Raw genomic sequence first — 27,600 nt, forward strand, 5'->3', positions numbered from 1 at the left:
GAAATTTTTAATGCTCAAATGTCCTGAAAACAGTTCTGCGTCTGCTCTCTATTACCAAGTATTTTGGGCAAGACTTGTGGTAAGACTACAAACCAACCCAGTCGGTCATTTTAATGGACATCTTTTGTGCAGTAAAGTAATGGGATTCACGTGATGCTATAATTGTCACACATTCTAACCATCAACAGCCTCAATCCTTATTTTTATAGGCATTTTAAAGTTGCAGTTCCTTGACGGTCATGTTATTTTAATTAGACAGTGTAGATTTAATATGTATTTTAAGACATCGTAAAAAAGTGACACACTTTACAAGATAGTACTAAATTTATAGATAACCATAACGTTAAGGTTGTAATGTTTATGTCAGCCGCAATGGAGTATGATAGTGTTTACTTATTTTCTCATTAATTTCAACTACGTACAAACCACCCCATTCTAAACCATTTAGAATAGGGTGGGGATAATCATTTACTCGGACTTAATTTTTCTCATTCATAACAACTACGTACAAACCACCCCATTCTAAACGATTTACAATGGGCATGGTGGGAATAATCATTTACTCCAACTTATTTTTCTCATTCATTTCAGCTACATACAAACCACCCCATTATAAATGATTTAGAACAGGGTGGGGATAATCTCTCTCTTCTAAATCAGGATGGGGATAATCTCACTACCCTAAATCAGGGTGGGGATAATCTCTCTCTCTCGCTAAAATATGGTAGGGGTGCCATCTAGTCTTATACTTTAATGATCAAAGATTTCATGTCAATTGAACACGGAAGAGTAGAATGCTTCCTCAAAATTCCAATGTATAATGCAACTGCCACTTTCTCCTAATCCAATCTGAAAACTGGTTTCCATAGATAAATAAGATGCACCAGGGAAGCGTGGCATTTGTAATATTTGGTTATAAAGATGAAAAAACAACCCAGTGCTTGCAGGCATCATCATATCATTGCCAGTTGCCGGCAAACCGGATGCATACTTGTACCTTTCCAATGCACTCAGGCATAACATAGGTATTTTGTATGGAATTGATAGCCCATACAGGTAAAAAAATTTAATTGTAAGAAAATTACTCTCTCTGGGCTATGGGGCTGTTTCATTTGATCCAAGAGGTCCTGTCGTAGCTGATCCATGTTGCACTCTCGTCATCTTGCACTCCAACCCTGGACAGCGGAAAGACCCTCCTGTTTCTATGTTGAGAGAGTAAACAACATACGTCAATAAGTACTCGATCGATCTTTGTGAGGTACCATATGCTGGATTAAAGACCTCGAGGTCAGAGGGTCAGTGGCGACTCTATGGTGGTCTTCTCGAGCACCAAAGCATATCAATAACCTAAAATGTTGCCTTGGACCCAATAATCAATAGTGACCAATATAATCAATAAATAGAAGAAGGAATTGATTAAATAAAAAATTTAATTCACATCTTGGCCAAAATTCAGTTTTAGCATACAAAAGCAACCTGCAATGCATCTGCCTTGAACAAAGCCGGAAAAATAATTAGCTCATGTTGTTTTAACACCAGCATCCCCTTACACTCTCGCAATGTCCATAGTCCACAATATATTTTTAGAATACAAAACCAACCTGCCATGCATCTGCCTCGAACACGGCCGGGAAAATAAGTAGCTCAATATTGTTGTTTCACAAGTATCCCCTTCTCACGCTCTCATGCCCATTGTCCGTCTGGTAGTAACCTGCATGTCTTCACGAGACTAATAATTGGCTTTATGTGGCAATCAACAATCTACCGATACTCAGATCCCTCTCTTCTCTATCTCGCTCTCCCTCTCCCTCTTTATCTTTTAAGAGAAGAAAAAGAAATGGGCAAAAATAACACAGGCAGCTGGAATTTGTGTTTGAGATTGCTTGGGTACTTGCTCCATCATCCCCTTCAGTCATGTGGAAGGACTTGAGATGAGTGCCACAAGGGAGAATGTACCATAATTCAATGGAAAATATGTTATTCAGTATTCCGAAGGACAGTCTCCAATGAGGAAGTGACGAAAAAGATGCTCCACTAATGTATAACCATATTTGTTTGGTATAATAATCTTTCCCATTAAGCACATTTGAAGAGAATTCAAATTTACCTAAACCAAGCATCAGATGACACTGGAAAATTGACATGATTTATGTTGAAAATTATGGCTGCTTCTGTTACAGATGCATTAAAATAGCGAGCTTCAGCTTACCTAGTTGACACAACTTCAAAGGGTTCTTCAAAACAGTAACTGTATCTTGTCTATTAGGAGCCACAACCACATGGGCGATGCTATAAGAATCACGCTTTTCCATTGCAAAATTCCACTCTTTAACGGATATCTCAAAGAAGTCTTTCCTCCTAGAACTGGTGGACTTCACTTCTATGTACTCCTTATTGCCTGTTTCTCCTAGTGTTACAACCACATCATAAGGCAAACCAGACTCATTCCCCTGGTTCACCCATTTAACTGCTCCTGAACCATATTTCTTAATAAAGTACGTGTATGCTATGACTTCACCCAGTCTGCCTGTTAACAGCTGTTGACGCTTGTTGGGGGTACCCACTCGAAGCTGCTCTCGTGGAGCCAAAGTGGAGGCTGAACCATCGATGTGTTCCCCATAGGAAGTGCTTTCTTTGTCATTAGGCTCATTATGAGCTTCTTTTAATGGAGTTTCTTCCTCCGAAGTTTCATTTGATGGGATTTCATCTTTTGGAGAGTTTGGATGCTCCAAGGCTAGAGCTGTTGAGGCAGCAGAATCATCTTCCACCATAAAATCGTCATCGATCTCAATCGGGATGGCATCGACCATTGGATCTTCAGCAAAAGCGTTCTCATCTTGTTCGATAGAATCATCCAGAGACTCACCAAGAGGCTTGACATGAGCCCATCTAACATGTTTTCTCTTCTTGTGGATTTTCGAAGCGGCTTTCCAATCAGCTGGGGGCCAACAGGAAGTGATGCCCGGTTTTGGTTTTGAGTTTGAGGGGCACTCATCCATGATGGGCGGCAAGCCAGATAATGGGGAAGATGTCTTTGGGCGTGATAGTTGTGGGGTGACCCAAACAACTTCTTCACTTGGGAGCTTTGGGACCTTCTGATTCTTGATAATGAAAGATTCTATCTGCTCTTCAGCTGAATCCCATTCAGACATGGTCGCTATCATGTGAAGGAAGTTTGCAAGGTGAAGGTCCGTTCGCCCACCAAAGAAAACGCGAGATAGCTCCAGGAAAATAGAGTGGTTGTTGGCATCTTGAGTGAGGTATAAGGTGGTTCCCTGTAATCACAAGAAATAGAGGGCTAATGAGAACTAAGGACATCAAATATGGAGATTACTACTTACGCAGAAGCATTGAGACTCGAGAGTAGGCATAGGAGTATGTGGTGTAACATAACCACTCTTTGGTAACACATCTCTAGACCATTCAACTTGTCATGCATCGTGTCACAAGTCTCACGACCATGGAGGGATGAGAAAGACTCTGGTTGGAAAAACTGAAAAACCTGAACAGTAATGCAACGTAGGGATGAGAAAGACTTGTCATGCATAATGTCACGTCTAATGACCATGGAGGGATGAGAAAGACTTGTCATGCATAATGTCACGTCTAATGACCATGCAGGGATGAGAAAGACCCCGGTTGGAAAAACTGAAAAGCCAGAACAGTAATGCAATGTAGGGATGAGAAAGACTTGTCATGCATCATGTCACGTCTCATGACCATGGAGGGATGAGAAAGACTCTGGTTGGAAAAACTGAAAAAACAGAACAGTAATGCAATGTACTTGTTATCAAGCAATTTTGTGCTCAGACTACCGTAACACACACAAACACTTGTGGGTAGGCTTGGGTTTCAAACTCATAATTCAGAGTATGATGATTTGATAATTGTTGCAACAATGAAAGTTACAAAACCATCAAAAAATTATATTTCATTTTCACATAACAACATTCCAACAATCAGTATGGGTAAAACCATCTCCAATACAAACGATACATGTGTTGAGCACATTTTGGAATGTCTGACACAAAAGAAGTGTCCAATATGCATTTTCTGACACTACAGACAATGCTAGATGCGGCTTAGGCATATCTGCAATTTGTTTTACACAAATTATATGTCGAACATGTCTCTTGATGTGCCAAAAATTGAAACATTTGTCCAAATATTGGAATTGTGTCCAAGTATATTTACAAATGTCCAATATTTGGACGTGTGTTTATCATTTAGACACGTGTGTCCAGAACTCTGGAGAGGTCTGCGCTGTTGACACACAGATTTGAACACAACTTTTCATTTATTAAGTTAATTAAATTACAGAATAATCACAAATTAATTATATATAAATATGTATACAGGCATATGTATGGACATGTTATACTGGACTTTGGTATATAAGTAGGTGAGAAAGATGCTTGGAATCCGAGTGAGACACGAATTCTTTGTATCAGTGTCATTGTGACATAGATTACAATCCAGTTTACACATTACAGCAAGCCTGCATTTTCACAAGATGACACCAAATGAAAAGTTAGAATTTTGGGATTAGAAGCACTAGTTGATCTTGCTCCATGAGTTGTTGCATGGTTGGTATGTTATGCCATTAGAACCATAGGGGAGCCCAATTAAAAAAGAAAAAAGAAAAAAGAAAAACAGAAAGAGAGCAGAAAATGGGGGGAGAAAAGGTAGTAGATCTATTAGAAGTGTGCGTGTAATTATCCTGAGATTTGATGCCGCAGAAACAATAGCATAATCAAAGGGATGAGCACAGACAAAGAAATCATGTCTTGGGATAATCAGGCAAGATTTCCTTTCAAAGGCAGCTTGTGGACAAGCTGAGCTGGGGGGGCATCAGCAAAATACATGGACCATGTGGATATCACTGAAAACAATAGGGGTACAGGGACCATTTGAAGCATGTGAAGATACAGACATTTCGACATTTACATCTCGTTCGGCTACTAAAATATGCACATTTCTATCATTTGGAAGCAAGCCCATACCTCTAATAAGCAGCTGCACTGATATCGATTCCTCGAGGCAATATAACAGCTTTTCACCATCCGCTTGTAAAATAGTTTTTCAACTCCGATAACTTGCAGTTGATTCAAGCTCTCAAATATGGAAATCTTCAAATGCAGATAGGTCTCAGGATGCAGTTCATAAATATACCTCTGGACGTAAGGAATAATCCAGTTCACCAGTAAAGCTTTCTCTTCACATTCTGAAACACCGTAAAATTTTGCCTCACGAGATACTACCTGCAAATAAGCACGTATAAGAAGCTGTAAATGTATATTTGATAAACATACAATTGAAAGACCAATTCATCATGTTTACAGCAGGCAAGAACCAAAAGCTGCTAGATCATGTATTGGACTTTTGGGAAAGTATGCCACAAACTCTGTTCCAGTCCTACAACTAAACAACATTACAGTATTCATCAACTAGCTGTGTGCTACACACAGTTTTGGTCCAAATTGATCATTGCAAAAAAAATCTGAAAAAGCATTTAATTCAAAGCCAGTAGTAGTGAAATCTAACAACATAAACCTCACACCAAACTAAAAGCTAGTAACTTTACCTCTGAAAGAACAGGGACCCCAATGGTTCCCATTAAAGCTGCAAGCTTCACTTGAAATGTTCCCTTTCCCTCATCAAGACCACCAAAATGCACGAAGTCAAGGTTACTAGCACTCTTGAATTGCTTTCGTAATTCTTCATCATCACACCAACAAATGACGCCAAAATCTTGGTGTAGAGAAACCCATCTATCTAGTATAGTCGGCAATATGGTAAAATCTGTCTTACAAAGGCAGTCTTTGAAGTGTGAAATTTCCTGGGACTCCACTAATCCAGATTGAATATCGTCAGCCAACTTTAGAAATACTTGGGAGACCTGTACAAAGAAAAAGAACAGATAATTCATACCAGATAATATATTGCACTCATCTTGTCAATTCAATAAAAGAAAGGGACGAAACTCAACCTTTCAATAGTTACATAAAATCTGCTATCACTAAAATGTTCTTGGCAATGTTTTTGAGAAAGTAGACAGAACCAACCATTATTGAGAAAATACCATGTTTGGGAACTGGGCACCCAGATTGATGGTTACAGTGGTGGCAGTTCCTTTACAATGTTACCACATTCACAGATTCATTTCTTGTGCTGACCTACCTAACCCCTCCCCACCAAAAAAAAATATATATATAAATATATAAATATATATATATATATATATATATATATATATATATATATATATATATATATATATAAAAGGAGACCAAGTAAACAAACCATTTCTACCAGTGAGACCATTAAAATAACAGAACTTTCAGCCCTAACATCAACAACCTCCCCATCCCCAAACACCCAAAAAAAAAAAAACTACTACTCCAATGCACCCCCTCCCCCTCTTGTACACATTTTTGCGTGCATGAATGCACATTAACCGAACGGTGCGACCTTTGGAGGAGGGTCTTATAAAGTCAACACCAGCGACTTGCAGCCTTAACTGCCGACAAGAAACAATACCTTTATCCACTCTTTGTGTGGCTTTTTTCTTTCTTTTTTATTTATTTATTTTTTGGTGTGTGGAAGAGAGAGAGAACATACACAACACTGCCCCATCCATGAACCTTCACAGACTGCTAGGTAGCAGAAACTGCATCATGCCCCCCAACCCAAACCGGCACAAATAAAAGCACTGAATAGGATTTATATGCAGGTGGGTCTTCAGAAATGGTAAAGAGAGCAAATCAGCTTCCTTGTTCAATAAGGATCTACATATTTTGCAAAATCAATGATATTTTAGCCACAGGGTTTCTGCTCCAATGGCATTATTTTTCCCTAGAGAAACATATACTTTTTAAAGCATTTTCTGAGACAAAAAAACAGTGAAAGGATGACTACTTACAACATTTGCGGACTGAGAAGGTGGTGCAGTTCTTGATAATTGTAGCAATAGCTGAAGATAACAACCAAAACGAGGAACCTCACGTACCCCACAGCCGTCCACAAAAAAATCATGAAGACTACTACCATAGAAATGAATCAAGGTATAAACTGAGTTACATTTATCATCATCTATCTTGGCGTGGTGAAGTAGAATCTCTCTTGTTCGATCAACACAACCAGTTTGGTCACTCCAATACACCTCACTGGTTGACAAAAACACACCTGGTACAAGTTGCTCGACATCAGCAACTTTTGCAAATGGTACAAATATACAGGCCCCAGAATTTAATGCCTCAATCTTCGTCTTTGTGCTAGTCATCTCGTCCCAAATGAAGGAGTAAAATCGGGACATCTGCTTTATGCTGACATAAAAGGGTGCAACATTGTTTTTCAGACTGATGAACTTACAAGGCTAGAACTAAACAAGTACATCCTCATTAAAGCAGAAATTTTTTAATAAATCTAGAAATGGCAAATTAAGACAATATTGAGTCATTTAATTATTAAGAAATAAAAAACTGATGATGGCTAGACGAAAGAAGGAAAAGGTTGCTAGACTCAGAGGCAAACATAATGTGAAGTGGGTAACATCAAACTCCAATTCACAAATAATTGCAATTAGAATCAAAATTTGAAAAAGGAAGTAGAATGCAACAGGATAATGAGCAAACTATTTATTAAAGCAGACAAATGAGTTGGAGAGCAAACAATGCAAACCACCCCAGTGCAGTAATTCACAGACCCCCAATGAAAGATGATGAGGATGCAACAGGATATCAAGAAAAACATTTAAATGAAAAATTGAAGGAGAGAATGATTTGGGAGGCCAAAAAATACAAACTAAATAATGACAGTAACTGACACACCCACTGCAGTTGGAAACACTAGTTACAGACAGATTTGGCCTACATTGTACATCTTTATCTGTTGCCCAAAAAAAAAAAAGAACGCACTGCACGGAATTATTTGTAGCAATTTTATAAGAAGCATCCTCTTGTCCACATGTAACCATCTTTTCTTTATTTTAATGAACAATAACATACTCTTAGGAGTGGCAACGGGTTGGGTTGGATCCGGGTCAGGCTGAATCCAGACCCAAAGTTATCAGACCTGGACCTAGACCCAATTGGACCTGGACACAAACCCGACCCAAAAATAAAAAAAAATATATTTAAATATATTGAAATGTTACGTTAAATACATACATACATGTATATTTCAACATTATAACTATAGTTATCTTTATTTAAATATTAATTAAATATTATATATTAAATATTATTAAAATATTAAAATATAGGAAAACACTACAAAACGCCTATAAGTGAAGTTCTACAGTACTTCACCTGCGGTTTTATCACCGTTCAAAGTTTATCACACGGTCACAGATGTCTGATAGTGTTTGAATTTTAATATTTTTTCACAAATCATAATGATCTGAAGTTTTGTAGGTGTGTGCGCCTTAGTGAGATGCACATGAATAAAATATAAAACAAATAATTTGAATGATAAAAATTATGCAAAATACCCCAATAAAGTTTCAAGGGTAATTTCATCATTTTATTTTATGACTATTCTTTTTTTAATATTTCATTTTGGTGCGACATGGTCATATGTACGCGCGCCGCAAATTTTAGATAAATATGATTAGTACAATAATTATAAAAATTCAAATACTACCAGACGACTATGACGGTGTGATGAACTTTGGATGGTGATGAGGTGCAGGTGAAGTACTGTAGAACTTCACCTATAGGCGTTTCGTAGATGCTTCCATATTTAAATATTATAACTATAGTTATCTTTATTTAACTCTCAATAAAGTATTATTAAAATGTTATCTATTAAATATTATTTAGAGGATGAGGTTTCTACAAGGCCTAGGCTTTATGAAAACAAAATAAAGCCTCATCTCAAATCCTAGTCCGGAAAGCACTTCTAGCAATGAAAATCTCCACGACGACTCTAAAATCAATTTCCAACATCGACAATGAAATTTGAAACTCAAAAAATGTAAAGATCTGGCAAATCTCTAAGCACTTATTTTTAGGGTGCAATGGAAGGTCTAGATATTTTGATACAACATACACTATTTTTCGCGCTTGAAAACCTAAATTTTTTCCACAACCATAATGTTCAAGCCAAGATGATCGATGCAAAGGCTTTCCAATGCTTGAATTTCAATTTTTGATGAGTTTTGAGGTGAGGCTTCACTTATTTTGGTTGGTCTGCAGCCCTATCAAAACCATTTTCCTTATTCATATAATAACACTAATAGAGTAGGGTCCGGGTTAGGTCCACATGGACCCAGATCCGGGCCCGAATAGTGCTCGGGTCCAATATTTGGACCTGGACCTGACCCGCCGGGTCCAATTCTTGGACCCATAGCTGGACCCAGGTCGAGTCTAGGTCCATTGCCACCCCTACATACTTTGTGTAACTATGCAACTTACGAATACAATTCAGCACAATTCGTAGTCAAATTTTACACTCTTGTTTTCTACTTCGGGTACTTTGGTATTGGGTTTTGTAGCCTTTAGAAGCCTAGAGAGCTAGTAAAAATGATATTTTATAGTGGAATATGCACTTCAATGGGAGGTTGTGTGTTGACTGACCATGGGTTGGCGGTTTATAGCCCTGGTTATGTCCAAAACCCTTACATCAGGGCACATGGCACTACCAAGAAGGGCTTACAGTGGGTCATCCCTTGTTGAGGTTGGAAAGATACCAAGGGATGATGTTTGTAGGCCAAGAGAAATATATAGTCTCTTGTGTACGGTTGTAGGCCTGTGAGAGAAAAGGGCAAAGCCTCAACAACCTCCCGCACGGTATGTATACATGATAACTGCATTACTGTGAAGCAACCCTATAGAGGGACACGTGCACACGTGTATAGAGAGAGCCCCCTTTGCACTGTAGTGACATGTGTTGGACTTGCTTTTAAAAGGGGAGACTATCAACATTCCATAATCATGGTTCTACTGCTTATTGTCTAACTTTGACAAGCCAATTATGAGCCCCTTCATCAAGACTGTGGGTCATGCGTCTTTGTTGGGTTGGACAAGAAAATCGTAGTGGATCATGGTTCTCGGGTTAAGTGGGATGCCGCTATTGTCGCTAATTTTGACTAATTGGTACCAGTCCACTTCTAAAATACTTTATTTTTGCATCACAAATGTTTTTATGGTTTTCACAAATTTTTCAGAATTTTTAAAATTTATTTCTGCTGTAAAATCCTTTAAAATGGTATTTTTGTAATTTCTGAAATTTATAAGGGCCCATGTGAGGCCCAAGATCCAGCCCCACATGTGTGCCACCCATGAGTGGGACGTGGGCCATTGTGGGGACCGCTTAATCTCTCTTGGGTGGCACACCCTCTTTCTTTTATTTATGTAACATTTTTTTGTCAAAAGTTATTTTAGGGGAATCTTTTAAATATTAAAGATTGTTTTAATTAGGAGTTTGGTTTGACCAACACCCTAATTATTTTGTCTTCTTATAGATTATGGAAAAATATTAGGAAAGTTTGGATTGATTATTATGGGATGGCTCAAATTCGTTCTCTCACCCCATAGATTTTCGAAGTTCCATTGGTGAAGTTGTTTCATTGGATAGCCAATGCCAATGGAAGAAACTCTGATCCAAATAGGAGAAGAAATTCTTTTTATTTAAACACCATTGAGCCCCTCTTGCTTAAAACACATATTTCTCACCCCTCCATGCACCAAGTCTCTCTCTCTCTTTCATTAAACTTTCGTATTTCTCTCTCCCTCCCAAAAAAGGTCATGCCAATTTGATAAGACAAGGGTGGCATATTGAAACCCTAATTAGGGTTTTTGCTGTTTGGAGGGAACAAAAGGGTATGCCCAGCCATAGGAGGATCCTAACCCTAATTTGTTCCTAAGGGTTCTTATAAACCTTAGTTAGGTTTCCATGCTCTCTAAAACCCTACAGTAAGGGATATTGCCTATGAAAGCTTCCCATCTCTAAAATTCCACCAAGATTAAAAAGGACAAAAGTGGTCATTGGTTAGGGAATCGGGTGTGGGGTGGATCAAGACCTGTAAGTGTTTAACTCCAGGCACCTCCTAGTAAGGGATGCGGTTTGTATAGAGCCGAGGCTCAAAACAATCAAAGTAAAGCGCACCTTCAAATAGTGTAGAGAAAGGTGGTTTCAATACTGGAAATTTTTGTTTTCAGCTTAAAAAAAAAAAAACTAGAAATCTTTGTGATAGCCTTAAAATATAATTTTATATTTAATTATAACATTTACAGTCCCAAAAATAGTGTAGATCGAGTAGATCTAACTTAAAAATCTTGAAAACTGGTTCCAAAAAATGCGTTACAAGATGCACTATTTTCAAAACTTGAAATCCAATTTTTCTCATGTAGATGCATCTTGATGTCGAGATGATCAATTTGAGGATATCTGATAATCAAAACAACCTCTTCTAGGGAAATTTTTGAGGTGGCCTGTAATTTGATTGTAAGAGCCTTGGGTCTCTATAAACTTTTTCCCCTAGTAAGTCTTCCAAGTAGATTTAATTATCTTTCAGTATTATTTCATATTTTTATGTGAATTTTCAGGAACATATATTGTACTCAAAACTATAGTGGAAGATTGTTTATTGCTCCTGAATGGTTTTTATTTGCTTTGGCAATAAAAGTAAAGATCTTAGGTTGTGTTTAAGGTCTTAAATTTGATTTACAACAGTGTACAGTGGCCCATGTAAGTAGAATTCAGGTATATTGAATAAAAGAAAAAGAAAAATTTTAAATTTATTATCTTCCACTCAGGGGCCGTCACATGGTGTGATGGTAAAAGCTCAGGTAGCCAGTGCAAGAGCACAGGTTTGAGTCCTGAGAACGGCCACTTTGTGCATAAGCCAGAGGTTAGGGCCGTTTCTAACCCACCCCTCTTGGGACCCTGCTTAGGCAGGACCAGCACTGAGTTACGGCCCTTATCCTGCACTCCACATAGCTACTCCTTTTATTTCGGCATCAACAGCATGTACAAATATACGATAAGGGCATGGCTCTCCTCAAATTGGAAGGCGTTAAGATAGATGAGTGGCAAGACAAGAAGGGATAGAACTCGAAATGAATTCATTCGGAAAAATTTAGGCGTGGCACCAATAAGCAATAAGATGAGATAGTAAACTTAGGTGGGCTGACCATATGTGGTGCAGACCCAGTACAACAAATGTTAGGAGGTGCGAGTCAGTTCAGGTGGAAGGCTAAAAACAGGGCCAAGGGGATGCCCAAAAGGACATAGTTGGAAGTAGTGAGAAAAGATATGGGGACTTATAGCTTCACTGAGAGTATGGCCCTTAATACAGCAGAATGACGGACCAGGATTCATGTAGTTGACCTCAATTGATTGGGAAAAGGCTATGATGATGATATATATAAAGGGGAATGATTTTATGCAACGCTTGTATAATAATATAATGCAACCACACTTCTAGAAAACCATGTTTGTAGCATTTCTATCACCTAAAAAATTGTACATACCCTCTCATCATCCCAATAGTCAATTTAAAAAAAAAAAAAAATTCAATTTGCATCATAGATATGGTTAAATATGAGTCCCCTCTAACATTGAATCTAGACCGTCCATTTTATGAATTTCATGATTTAGAGCTTTACAAACTCAAAAACATTTTTTTTCTTTTTCAACATTGTTCATCTCATGATAAAAAAAGCTATCCAAAAAATTTGAAAAGAAAAAAATCCTTCTAAGGCCTAGATCTAATCACTTAACGAAATGGACGGCCTATGTTGATTGGGCTAAAATAACACTTTCTAGGGTGCATTTTCAAATTTTGTTTTTTTGTGATTGTTCAATTGAATGAGAAGAGTGTACATGTAAAAATTGGGATAAAACAAATGACACTAATATGGTTTTTGAAAGTTGTTGCATTATAATACTATACAGCCGTTGCATGAAATCATTGTCCATATATATTTATCTATATATATATATATATAGACACACACACACACAAACACCCCCACCTATTATATTTGTCTATTATATCATATATTAAACCAACTCCCGTTCCACCCTTTCTTTTTGCGGCACCTCGGTCATGAGGAGCTCACCCTCCACATTTTGTGAACATTGGCCCTACCACCCCCCCGCCCATCCAAAAAAACAATGAAATACGCACACACACAAAGCTATCGCAACACAAATGGCGTATGTGCCTATGTTTCTAGATGGTGGTGGCCTAGCGATCCCACGCTATGGATTGTCATAGAGTCGGGAATTGCTTCACACTCTACCTCCAAATTCAACTAGATGAAAACAACTAGCATGGACAATCCCATCAATAACCATAACCATATCAGAAAAAGAAAATTGAGTATTCAATCCCCTCTTTTTGAGGGCATTTGTTGCAGAAACTCCGGTTCAAGAGTTTAGGGTTTTCCAGATTCAATCTTGTTTTCAGAGAGTTTGTTGGAGAAATTGGGGCTCCAAAATTGGTTCACTTATTATAGCAGTGCTTTAATCCTAAGGTTTCACAGTTTCAAACTTTATGATCTTCAACCATATCATATCAATTACAAGCCATTAAAACCTTCGTAGTGGGTGATTCAGCTCCTCAAAGATGCCTCTTTACCCAAACCTTGATCCTTTTTGGCTAAGGAAGTGCCTGATATTGATCTTACCCTTTTCTCCATTGGTGTTTCAGGTATGGAACAATTTCAATGACTTCGTCCCTTTTTTTGCATCATTGTTGTGATCATATTCACGAGTCGAGAGAAATGAGTTAAATAAAAAAGAAGTAGACAGAAAGAAAGGATGTCATTTTTAAATTTTTTCGGCCATCATCAAGACCCAAGAGTCCAATAGCGCTTTCAACACCCATTAGAGATTCTCTCACTCTCGATGATAAGACAGTTGCGAAAGTTCAAGCCTTAGAAAAGATCAACCGATCGATAAATCAATTACCTTGACCTTGTAATGGTTATTTATCCATAATGCTTGTCCTTACAATCAATTAATTAGTTTACTTGATTGCTTTTCCTCAATATTGCCTCCTCCCTTTCTGCCTATCAAAATATCTATCTAACCTAATCTCTCTCAAAATTAGTAAAGTGGTGGTAGTGATTCTTTTTTTCTTTTTTCTCTACGAATGTTTAGATTGTAATTCATCAAGAAATTTGATCATGGTCTTAGATTGTAGACTTTTTTAAGTCCCTTTACACAGCTCCCCATGGGCCTAGACCCAGAATGTCATCTCTGGACTTTTTGAGTCTCTCTGACGATAGGGCACAGTGGTTAGAAAGACCTTTCTCAGTAGTAGAGATTCTGCTAGGAATTGATGCTCTTGCTAAGGACAAAGCCCCCGGCCCAGACGGTTTCCCAATAGCACCTTTTAAGGCGTTTTGGGACATTTTTCGTACCAACCTTAAACTCTATTTCGATGAGTTTTTCCTTCGGGGTAACCTGCACAAAGCAATTAACACTACTTTCATTGCATTAGTTCCCAAAGTGGAAGGAGCAGAGGAAATTAAGGATTTGGCCCCATCAGCCTGTTGAATTCTTCTGCCACTGTACCTGGTTGGAAGAGACGATGCTCAAAATGGGCTTCCGTAGCCGTTGGAGGAAGTGGATGCGTGGTTGCTACTCGCACCCAAAATTTTCTGTCCTTATCAATGGGCCCTTAGAGGGGTCTTCTCTTCTTCTAGGAGGCTTCGCCAAGGAGACCCTCTACCACCTTTTCTGTTTTCTATAGCTGCCGAAGTCTTTAGTTGAGCCTTATCCCGAGTGTTTTCGGCAGCGTTTCTCTCCAGCTTCAAGAGCAGTAGACTAGGTCCTACAATTACTCATCTGCAATACACAGATGACACTTTGGTGTTCCTAGATGCTTCCCCTAGGGAAGTGAATAACCTGTACCTGTTCCTCAAATGCTTCCAAAGAGCAACCGGCTTCAAAGTTAACTTCGAAAAATCAAGAATGATGGGGGGAGCTATTTTTAATGCCGAGATTAGAGGGTCATCTGCAACTGGGAATGCAAAGTGGAGGACCTACCCACTACGTATCTTGGCCTCCCGCTTGGGCTAGGCAAACCCAAAACTAGACAATGGTCCCAAGTTATCGATAGGGTGGATAGGCGCTTGGTTGGATGGAAGGGCCATCTTCTCTCTATGGCAGGCAGGACTACCCTTATAAAAGTTACGATATCTAACTCTCCTGTCTACCTGATGTCGCTTTTCCACATGCCTGCTTTAGTGGCTAATTGTTTGAACCAGCTTATGCGAAACTTCCTTTGGTCGGGGCAAGCTCAGAAGAATAAATTTCATCTGGTTGCTTGGGACAATATCTGCCTTTCGAAAACTAGGGTGGTCTAGGTATTAGGATTCTCCAAAAACATAACCTTGCTCTGTTAGGCAAGTGGTGGTGGCGTCTAGCTACCCAGCTAGACTCCTTGTGGGCTCAAGTTCTCAGACACAAGTATAGGATACCTGAAGGAGCCCGGGTGCCAGACAATTCCCATAGGTATAACGCTTCAGAGGCATGGCAATCTTTCTCCTCGACCTTCTCTCTCTTCAAAAAACATTTAAGGTTTCTTCCAAGAGAGGGATCTCGGGTGAAATTCTGGTCAGATCTTTGGCTGGGCTCTTCACCTCTGAGGGACGCTTTCCTAGCTCTCTTTTCGTTGGCGGTCAACCAAGAAGCTACAGTGGCGGAAGAAGTGGTCCTCACAAGTGCAAGGCGAACCTGGAACCCTTCTTTTAGGAGGAACCTTACCGAAGAGGAGATCACCCAATTCCAACTTCTTCATTCTGGCATTCACTCTCACTTTTTTTCCAACCTAGGGAGAGATGTTATACTTTGGACCCCAACTCCCTCGGGTGAGTTTTTAGTGGCCTCTTTCTATAAATTATTAGCTCAACCCCCTACCTTCCCGACCAACCCCACTACTATTTCATCGAAAGTGTGGACTACCCTTGCCCCACCTAAGGTCCAAACGTTCAACCAGCTAGCCTGCTCTCATAGAGCCCTTACTATAGATCATCTTCAGAAACGAGGGATTCATCTTCCCAACAGATGCACCCTTTGCGAAAAAGATGAGAGGAGTCTAACCCCCACCTTTTTCTTCACTGTGATTTCTCTTTTGATCTTTGGGGACAGATTTTACAATTATTCGGCATCGAATGGGTCATGCCTCCTACAGTTAAGTCTCTCATTTCTAAAGAGCTTCATACACCTTGGCTGAAGGCTGGCAGAGCCCTTTGGAAGACCACCTTAGCAGCTACCATGTGGAATATTTGGCTGGAAAGGAATAATCGAATTTTCTGAAGCTCGAAAGTACAAACTTCAGCCCTCCTGCACAAGGCCTTATCTTTGGTTTCCTTCTGGGCAGCAAACCACAAATTGTTCTCTGGGATTCCAAGGACTCAGTTCGTTCCTCAATGGCATAATATCCTCTTCCACTACCCAAGACAACCTCAGAGATCCAGCTTTTGGCAGCCACCCCAAGAAGGAACCATCAAGTTTAATTGGAACCCAGGACCGACAGGGGCTGGGGGGGTCTTTAGAGACTACCAAGGCAACGTTATCCTTTAGTTCTCAGAGCACCTTGGCCCCATGGAAGCCCAAATCGCTGAAGCCTTTGCTCTCCTTCTAGGCATGAAAAGTTTAACCGTTCTTGGGGACTAGATCTCTTTGTAGAAGGAGACTCAAAAAATGTTATCTCATGGGCTAGTAAAATGTCTCCCCCGCTTGGTATCTCATCACTACATTTGAGGAAATTGAACATCTTTGCAGGGGTATGGACGTCTGATGGCGGCATACATGGAAGACGTCCAACGACTTCGCGTACCATCTGGCAAAAGAGGGAGCTAGTAGGCAACTTCACGACCAAGCTGGGGTCGTCTCCGTTTTTGCACAAGGCCTCCGGCTCAGCACGTCTCCATAGCTCCTCTCATGCTTTGTTTAGCCCCCCCCCCCCCCCCCATCCTTATTTTTTGTAAGCTTCATGTAAACTTTACTTAGGACGGTCTTATAAGCCCATTCTGTACATGATACTTTCCAGTTCACCCCCTAAGGGGTGAACTTGGCTCTCTATCTATTGTACTATTCTCTCTCAGTAATACAATGTTAACCTTCATCAAAAAATTTATGCATTGCTTGGTAATGTTACAAAAATTGCAATTTTGTCTCTAAACTCATGCCAATGATGTTCTCCCAGAGTCTTCATATAATGGGAAAGGATAAAAAAAAGCCTAGGCCTTATTAAAAAAGGTCAAGCGGTGTCTAAAATCTGACCAAGAATTTAAGTTCTGGAGTCAGAAAACCTTCAAATCAATCATCTCCACCTTGACTATTATGGATGTGAAAAATAAATATTCCAATCCCTAAAAATAATATATATTGTAACACATTCTCCATATCCCATTTTCAAGTGTTCAGGTATCTGTGAGATCTATAACCTTTTTTGAGCAACAAATTTCATAAATAGATTTAGAGCCACCATAGGGTATACTTATATCTGAAGTGTTAGCTGGACGAGGTCTTGAGGTAAGGGTTTACTTTTTCTCAAAAGGGCTAGGCCCTGTAGAAACCACATCCTTATATAAAAGCGCTTTAAGATTTCAGCGCATTGAAATGATGAATTGATGAATATTTCAGTGGGCCCATAAGGCAAGGAACTGTACATGAAATTGAGTTTTTCAGATTTATTTGAATTTTTGAAGTTCTGGTGTATCTAATGATCAAGCTAAAGATCATTAGCATGGTTTTTTCATGTTCAATGTGTTGGGCAGACATATCTTTATGTACTCTAATAATACGACGAAAAGAGTTTTTCTTATATCTAATTATATTGTCTACTTAGTTGTTATTTTTGAATTGGGTGTATTTGAATTGGGTGTAATTTTCTTTATTGATTGTTGCATACTGCAACAATAGGATGAAAAACAGTGTTCATTTATCTTTAATTATAGCATCTACTTATTGGTTGTGGTTAAATTTTGATAGGTACTTGCCTTACTTTTGTTGCAGGCGTTACAAGACGTTGATAAAAACCACTGTTTCAACGACACAAATGCTCCTAGGAGATAGAGAAATGACACAAATTCCAAACCAAGCTTCACAGCTTACCCTGGAGATTGCAAGGATGTTCTTGACCTATTTTGATCACAAACTGCCTGTTTTTATCTCTGTGGAAGGAATATTGAATTAATATTTTACATTAATGTGGGATTCTTTCTACTGAGAATTGGAGCAACTTAATACATTGTATTACCAATGAAAAGAGAGAAGTGGTGTCAATGTGGTGCCAAGATCAACTCATCCAAACAACATATAACATAATACGCATATAGACTTGCATATATAACAGTAACCGCCAAACAAATAACATATTTATAATCTAATGAATATACTAAATTTAGCGAAAGAAATATTTCATTGATAGAAGTAACTATCATCCAAACAGGCAGCTTTGTGAAGGAGAGATCAGCATCTAGATACTTCTCCAGTCCATTCCAAACTGACAGATGCTGTAGAAAAAGTAGAAAGCACACACAAGGGGCTGGAGTGATTTAAAAATACATATTTACCCCAAAATTATGGACCTATTAATACCAAATTGCAACTTATGTTTTGTTAAATATAAATTCTCATTCAAATAGGTAACAGATACAACAAACAAATGATGACAGAGTAAGGAACTTACACAGACAGAAATCACTGTGCTGCCATTGGCCATACAAAAGCAAGACAAACAACCAATACCAAAATAAGTATATGATCAAGGAAACCCAAGGTGTTAAACAAGGAGACAAATCAGACAAAATAGGTACATAGATGAATTGCTGCAACATGGATAACAATGGTATCTACAGGCGGGAAGATTATTTTTTAATTTTTTCAATCACAATAATTGAACTGAGTAGACCACAACAAAGAATTAGCAGATGATTGCAAAAATGCATGGATGTTTGACATGAATGTGTGTCTGTCTGTCATTTGAGAGGGTAAACGACAACCATGCACAGGACAAATGAGTGTATGGGCATGTGCATATAAAGGAATAAATGATAAACTAAACCATACCTGGCCCTGAAGGGAGTTTTGGATGATCTCCATGACTGAAGAACTGCAAGAGCAGCATCAAGCGTAACACGGGTCTTAAATCCAATGACATCCAAAAACTTTTTACTTTTCACCTGTATGGTCCAATATAACAATGTTGGATCAGATTGGGGATGCTACAGTAAGGACTGCCATTCAAATTGCTTACTGGAATGAAGGATTGGGACCACATCAAAATAAAAAAGTTCCCTAATGAACTAGATAATTACAACAAAAATCTACTCCCCTTAACTTCCAGTCGAAGATTCAAAAGGGAAAAACCAAAACAAAAGTAGGGCAGAAAAATGTAACTTCTAACAAATATCCCCCGAACTCGAACACACATGGAAAAATTATAACATCAGAAAGTCCGAAGCCAACCTGGGGAACTACATATGGAGCAAATGGCCCCAATATAGATCGGACTATCTCACAATCATAGAAAAGATCTTTAGGATAGTGAAGTTCTTTGTCCATAGTAGATACTACCCACTTAAACTGATGCATACATTTGATAAATGACAGCTGACAGGGTTTTCCATTATCAATGGGGTGGAAAGGGCCATATCTTGCCACTTTCGTGCTGAAGTAGTCATCCCAAAGGTCGTCAAGAACTTTCAATAGGTATTCACACTTGTCATGCTTTTGACACGACGACAAAGCAGTTAATAAGTTGACCAATTCGGGCGCCTCCCAATCCTTCACAATGCAACGTGATGAACTATGGTTTCCATCAAAAATACTATTATTCCCACTGGAACCAAAATCACTTACAATTTCCCTATCAACTTGAATTATCTGCACAAAGTCAGTTACACCCAGTTCCACAAAGAAATTCCTCCACTTCACAAGATTAGAAGATGAAGTATCCATGGCAGGATAATTCAGATAGATGTTGTCAATTTCATTCCACAAGACACCAGTATCTTCAATTATTTTCTTTATATCAACATGACTACCAAACTCTTCAGTGAAGTGTATCGATTCCTTGCCAGGGCATTTATAACCATTACTTGTGAGAACAATGGCTTTATTCTGAAGTTCTGAAATCATTTCGGCCTTCTCAATGTGACAACTCTCACAGTTAGACTGAAGATGGAGCATTGTGAAGGCCAGATATTCTGCCATCAAGCACTTGTCCTTGGACATGATGCCATAATAAGGTATGGCCTTCAAGATATGTGATCTGACAACTTCATGTGCTGACAATCGTTGGACTCCAATCCTTCGAAGCATCGAAATAACGACATTTGTTTGGTTTTCTTCCATACTTCTACTATCTAGTGTCCGACTAGAAATAAGGCGTGGATTCACTGTACGAAGCTCAGCATATAAATAAGGAAACTCTTCATAGAGAGGTTCATCATGAAGCCCATCACTGAAGGCCCTGCAAGGCATCCATATTGATCCTTCCTCCAGTGAGCTATATGATCCATCTGAAAGAGGAATGAACGGAATTTTTCCAAGAGCACATATATATTGAGATTCTGCTTTTCCATTAAAAGAACTTTGACCTATGGTACAAGGGATGGACAAGGAAGCATGGAAAGCAACAAGCCATGAGATCAACCAGTCCAATCCCATTGACTTGATACATTCATGGGAGCGACATAATGACACCATGAGTTCAAATAAAATTTTTGGCCCATAGCTCTGAACCCCTAAAGCATTTGCTAAAGGATCTGATAAGAAAAGTTCCTGATGCAAATAACCAAGGCCGAGATGACTGAAAAGCAGGCTTTCAGGTATAAGGCAGCGCACTTGCTCATCCCAACCTTTCAAGACCTTACAGGGAGGAACCCATTCAGCATTCTTCCTATCCAAAAGCAAGCAATTTGATGCACGTAACTTAGAAATAATCATTTGAGGAAGTTGCGAAAAAAACCCATGCACTTCACCTGGCATTGGAACAAAACTAAAGTAAGCAGTAACGGCTTTTTCCGAACTCCCTTGGAAACACGGAAGTGCACAGAAGCATCTTTCAGCATTGACAAATAAAGTTGGGAACTCTGACAACAACCATTGATTCCATGCACTATCTCCATCGACTTCCTCTCTAGAAGAAGGAAGAATAAAGTCACCTTGAAGAATAAACTTCAGCCCGTAAGTCCTCAACGGAAGATAAGCAAAAACAGGTTGCAATTCTAGATGTGGGGTATAACCTTCATCAGGAGATTCTTGCAGCGTGAAGGCCAAGGCAATTTCTGTAGATTGTACGCCAGTACGAGCAATGTGTGGCTTCAGTTCTTGACTAACCACCAGCCAATCTGTTCGCTGGTTGCCATGTGAAACCCGAATGATCCCATTACCAACACTCTCTCTTCGCAAGATAGTGATAGAATCGTTAAGCAAATTCCTGAATATAATACACCGAAGGCGATGAAGAAATAGCAACAAAGATGGATGGAGATCTGAAAACATGGACATCAATGAGTCCAAAGGAATTCCTTCTTCAGGTTTTGATTTGAAAGGAAGCACAATGCACGTGTTCCAGCTGGCAGTATCTAGTTGATCATCCCCATTAGTTACATGCTTGTTGAAAATTTTCATGTCACAAGGAGGAATATTAGTTGGCAGAACAAAACCAATCTGACCTTTACTGATATCAAACTTAACATGAAATCCATTCGAATGAATCTCTGGGGCATTTGTAACCTAGCAAAAGTACAGATTTGTAAACATGAGTGACCCTCCAGGTAGTTCACCAAAAAACGAAGACAAATGAAAAATGGAAGAAAGCAAGGAAACAAGATCAATAGTATATGTGCACGCAAAATACGATAAGATTAAAACAAGCATCCTTCTTATCTGCACACAAAAAGACATTTTAAAATATACTATGAATAATGCAATAATCAATTCAGAAGACTGTAAATATCATATAATTCATAAAAACTGTGGTGCACACTCACACCCTTAAATAATAAAGTACTTTCACTTTTTTTATGTATGTTACAACCGTACCACAGTTTGTTTTTTCCCCATGAAAGTCTTGATAAGCTAACTCGAAAAAAGGAAGGTGCCACTCACATCACACTATCCCTGGCCACACCTTGGGTTCGAAATGCTTTTTTCCTCTTGCATAGCATTCCATAACCCTGCTTCAAAACTAACCCTTAACTATTGCATTGCATAAGGCACAAACTGACAGATAATTAGTAAACTGTCAATTACAGATTACCTCCTGAGGCTCCTATGACCAGGACATTTTAGGAGCATAACTACAAAACCTATGGCCATTTTGGAAATGTTGTCATATCAAAGATATAGCCCTACTTACCTTTATGGGTAATCCTGAAGAATTTTAAATCCTATGTGGTTAAGTCACAACAAAGAAGTCCCCATTTATGGGAATAGATGAAATGTTTGTTTTATTGGGAATCATAGAAATGCTTCGGAGGCATTTCTAAGACGAGCCAAGCAAGAATGTCCATCACTCTTGAATGGGTGCATGAAACAAATGGCGCTATTACTAAAATTTCTCGGCACAACGGAGCCTACAAGTTTGTTAATATGAAGAGAATATTCATAAATATCACTAAATTTTACGTGTACTGCATAAGCTATGTCTAAAATCATCATCATCATAGCCTTTTCCCAATTAATTGGGGTCGGCTACACGAATCCTGGTCTCCCAGTCTGCTCTATTAAAGACCATACCCTCAGTGAGGTCATAAGTCCCGATATTTTTTCGAACTACTTCCAACCATATGCTTTGGGCCCTACCCCTTGCCCTTTTAAGTTCTTCCACTTCAACTACTCAGACCTCCTAACAGGTGTTGTACTTGGTCGACGCCACACATGGCCAGCCCACCTAAGTCTACTCTTGGTGCCACACTTAAATTCTCCCGAATGGATTCATTTTGAATTCTATCCTTTCTTGTCTTGCCACTCATCCATCTCAACAACCTCATCTCCGCTACACTCATTCCATGGGTATATTGTTTTTTGTCCGCCCAACATTCAGCCTAATAGAGCAAAGCTCGTCCCACAGCTATCCTATAGAACTTGCCCTTCAGCTTCATTGGTATGCAGCGATCACATACCATATAGCTTATAATTATCAACATTTGTAACAATCATATATTGCTTATACAGTTATCAATAATACTAAAACTCATAAATTACTTTGTAATAACTATAATGATACTTGCAATTATCAACAATACTAAAACTCATAAACACAATTATGTTTTTATGAAAATAACGTAAAGCATGAGTTATCACCAGTATATTATGTAAAATAATTTTATTATTAATTGTAGTTAAAAATAATGCTTTAACTTAATTGACAGAAATTTTATAACTAACACTACTACAAATTTTGTAACTTCTTGAAATTTTCTATTGAGGTGGAAAAGGATTTAGCAATCCCGCCTAAATTCAGTTGCTGTCTATGCCTTACTAAGAAAACTTTTTTATCTCTCACGCTGGCTTTGGTAATTGTACCTTCAATTTACCTATTTAGCATCATTGACCAAAGATATCAAGCCAAACCCTTCAATATTCTACAAGTGTTATAATGGATATAACTGAAACATTCCATGGCTTATGATATGAGTCACCATAGGCACTCTGAAAATAAATATCCTATGTTTTCTTTTCTAACCAACTTAAATAAAAAAGGCCATGTATAATAACAAGTCCACGTCTTTCACAAGGCAAGACAGGTTTTAGTTCACAATCAATCATTAAGCGTGTCATAAATCAAATTAGACATCTCCCTCTAAAAAATTGGTTTATTCCATCCATCCACTGCATACTCCAAGCCTCATTATAGATAAGGGACTAAATCAATGAGGTCCTAAACATTCGAGAAGAAAGCAGCCACCTCGCTGCGTAGGTGGTGCCTCAAGGAAGGGCAGGTAGGCACCTTGCCTAGTACGAGGCAGCCAGGACATAGGCGAGCGCCTCGCTCCTCAAGATAGGTGCCTGCCTCAGTTAACCATGAACCAACGCAAAGATGCCCTCAAGTCGTAGGCAAAACAGTCTTTTTTTCAGTTTTAAGTGGGAAAACAGATTGTGGGGTATTCTAACCCCACCAAAACCTTTTTAATCCTATATTTGAGAGAGAAACAACAAAATCAGAAGATTCTTTAAAAAAAGATCGACATAAACAAAATCCAAGAACTACAAGAAATTTTCTGAATCCCAATTTTTTCAAATAGGATTCCTAGTGAACTATCAAGAGAGGTTATCGAAGGATATTTATGGTGATTTAGACATTGATATTCATCCAAAATATCGAGGATCAAAGATCTTTGTATTTGAGATCTTTCGTCCTTTTAAAATGCCTTCTTCAGGCTCTTGTAGGACAGTAGGAGTGGGGATTTGCGTTGGAAACATAGCTATTGGCTAGGTGAAAATGATTGAAACAATGTTCAGTAAACACTGAAAATCTGGGGCAGAATTAGTTAATTTTGAATCTGAGGTTTCAGTCCACTGACATACCTTGCAACGAGTTAGTCATCACTTTCATTGACTTCATTCTGGCACATAAAGGGGATCAATTCATCCATATACTCCTGGACACCCTACAATTCTTACGCATAACCAGGGGTATGCATTTCTCCCTAGGGAATGACTTCATTTTCCTCCTAGTCGCTAGCCTTTCTTTTCCTTTCGCACTCGACTGGTTGCACCTGCAACCACCATATTTGGGCATTGTCCCTTGAGTCGGGTAGCCACAAATTTGATCTTCCTTTGTTCCGCGAAATCTTTCCACTCGAAGAAGGCCTACACACTGTTTATCCAGTCCAAGAACTCATCAGGCTGAACTTTTCCCAAGAATTCAAGGACATCCACTCATCACACCTTGATCCGACCTGGCTAGGGCACGAACCAACCTATCCTCCAATGAAGGGTTCTCCTTCGGTTGTGAAAGGGATTTTTACTTTCTTCACTTGATTCTCACTTTCGTAAGTGCCAACTCTCAATCAAAGTGAACAAGATGACCCAACAATTGCTCCATTTCACTGAAGCTCCTCAATAAGTCCTCATATTCTGCCCTTGGCACAGCGCTACCTCCTCCTCCTTGGCTTCCACGGCCTCTACATCCTCGTCTATTGGCAAGATCCAAAAAAAAATGATTCCTACTATGATAACACTCAATTCATAATAGTAAAAAAAAAGAGAAAAATAGCTCAAAATCAAGCAGAAAACATGGGAACTTAACCGCGATTCATAGACAATGGGTTGAAGCTAAGAAAGCCTAGTTTTCAATCAGCGTTTCAAAAAGTGCTAGGCGGCACTCAGGCGGTCGTGGGGGTCCAGGCCGCCCAACCCCTAGGCGGGTGCCCAGAGCCTGGGCGGCCCAGTTGAAACTAAAAAAAAGAGAGAATTTTGATACAAATCTGGAGATTTTTGATATTCTAACCACAAATATTATAATTTGAATATTCTATCCATAATCCATATTTAATATTTCCATGAATGAAGAATTGAGGAAAAATCGAGAAGAGAATTTTGATAATCCATAAGACCAAAATCCATATTAATATACAAAAATTCAAAAAATAAACAGTCTAAGACACAATATTCAACACTCAACAGTCAACACCAAGAGTCAAGCACTCAAGCGTCTTCAACTCTTCATTCTTCAGTCTTCATCATCATCATCAAAACGAGTAGGGTAAGCTTCATCATATGCATCAGATTTTAGGCCATCATCATCAAAGTCATCTCCCTCTTCAATATAACACTCGTCTTCCTCTGTTTCTTCTGAAACTGCATCTTCCTCCTCTTCTTCTAACTCCCTCTTACTATATGCAGATGAGGCCCTAAGAGTCTTAGCAGCTCTAACCATTTCTATCTTTTTGTGCTTCCCTGAACTCAAATTTTGTATAATCTCCTCCCTAGTAACCTCAAGAACATTTTTTACATGGGGCAACATCCCCCTTAATACCGGCAATGTGTTTTTTGAACCGATATATAACCTCATTAGTATCCTTTCCACAATAATTATATTTAATATGATTTTTGTCATTCGGATTCAAGCTATAACCATACTTCCATTCTGGATCACCACTTCTAGAAGAACCTGGAGAAGATATTTCCATAGAACAAGGCTCATTTTTATCATTTTCTGGTTCTTATAATTCAGAAATTGTCTAATCTCATCCTGAATCGCTTCAGGAACCTTTTTACAAGAAGCAACATTCCGTTTACTACCGGTAAAGTGTTTCTTGAATCAATTAATACCCCCATTGGTATCTTTTTCACAAAAATTACCCCTTATGCAATTTTTATCATTTCGTTTCTGGTTATGACAGACTTCCAACCCGGATCACTTCTTCTAGCAGAACCAGAAATAGATATATTCAAAAGACAAGGATTTTGTTCCTGTTTTTGTTTTACAGAACTCATTTATTGCTTAATCTCCTCTCTGATAGCTTTAGGAACATTTTTACAAAGGGCAACATCACCCTTAATACGAGCAAGATGTTTCTTAAACCGGTTTATGCCCCATTTTGTATCTTTTTCACAATAATTGCATCTAATGCAGTTTTTGTCACTTGGATTCAGGTTATATCCATATTTCCAACTCGGATCTCCACTTCGACTGGATTCTGAAGAAGACATCTCAAAATAAAACAAGCAATCTAAAAAATAAAGTTTTGTACTTACTTTAATTGCTCAAACTCCAAACTTCCACCTCTGAGATGTTTTTTGGTACAAAAATATTCAAAAACTCCCTCTAATAGGATTAAAAAAACTCCAAAACTAAATCTAATCTACCTAGGTGATGTTTAGATCCATTTTTTGAAATTTTGAGAAACACTTCGATCCAATGACAATCACAAAACCTAATTTTTTTTAGGTTTCTCTCTCTCTAAAATGGGTTCTTGTGGGTTTAGGTTTCAAATGAACCTAAAACCCACCCTTAAAAGCTTTTATTTTTCAAAAAAAACTCAATAGAATAAAAAAAAAAGCTATTTCTGCCCCTGAGCAGCCGACCAGGGACCACTGCCTAGGTCTGGGTAATGCACCCAAGCCTTCTAGACAGCCTAAGAGCTGGGCGGTCCACTTTTTGAAACACTGGTTTCAATGGCTTGTATGAGGGTCCAAAGACATTCCGAATGGGAACTAAGTTCTTGATTTTCTAAGATTTACAGAAAAGACATTGGTTTCTAGTAGGGTAAGGTCTCCCCCTTTTAATAGATATGGCTTGGCTCTTAAGTCAAACCTCTCATATTAAATGGACTCTACCCATTCCCAAGTCATGCAAAATACACTTTCCCAAGCCATGCGCAATAGCACTTAGTATTTCAAAAAGCATTAGGCAGCACCTAGGCAGTCAGGGGAGTCCAGGCCGCCTAGCGCCTAGGCGGGTGCCCAAAACCTGGGAGGCCCAATAGAAAATTTTTTTTTCGAGTTTTTCTCTCTCTAAAATAGGCTATAATGGGTTTTAGGTTTCAAATGAACCTAAAACCCACAATTTTGTACCTTTAGTATTAAAAAAGTGACCCAAAATAGCCTCAACGAGGGGCATTTCTGCCCCTGGGCAGAGTGCAGGCCGTAGGCAGCCGCTCAGGGCGGTCGCCTAGG

General features: G+C 38.8%; 1 protein-coding gene across 7 annotated transcripts in view; it reads right to left on the reverse strand.

Moving 5' to 3' along the window:
• Window positions 1–1,412: 1,412 nt before the first annotated feature.
• The window catches only part of NOV (Histidine kinase-, DNA gyrase B-, and HSP90-like ATPase family protein), a 64,943-nt gene continuing 38,755 nt past the window's right edge, over window positions 1,413–27,600 (reverse strand). For all 7 annotated transcript variants that reach the window (XM_020673356.2, XM_020673355.2, XM_020673354.2 and 4 more), the window contains 6 exons: window positions 19,435–21,708; window positions 19,036–19,148; window positions 6,923–7,325; window positions 5,585–5,899; window positions 5,004–5,261; window positions 1,413–3,275 (listed from right to left, as the gene is read on the reverse strand). In XM_020673356.2, coding sequence (XP_020529015.1) covers window positions 2,175–3,275; window positions 5,004–5,261; window positions 5,585–5,899; window positions 6,923–7,325; window positions 19,036–19,148; window positions 19,435–21,708 — 4,464 coding nt within the window. In that variant the 3' untranslated portion in view covers window positions 1,413–2,174. The remainder of the gene's footprint in view (window positions 3,276–5,003; window positions 5,262–5,584; window positions 5,900–6,922; window positions 7,326–19,035; window positions 19,149–19,434; window positions 21,709–27,600) is intronic.

Source organism: Amborella trichopoda, chromosome 3 (genome assembly GCF_054954075.1).
Source record: "Amborella trichopoda isolate Santa Cruz 75 chromosome 3, AtrichopodaSantaCruz75HAP2 v2.0, whole genome shotgun sequence".
NCBI lineage: Eukaryota > Viridiplantae > Streptophyta > Magnoliopsida > Amborellales > Amborellaceae > Amborella > Amborella trichopoda.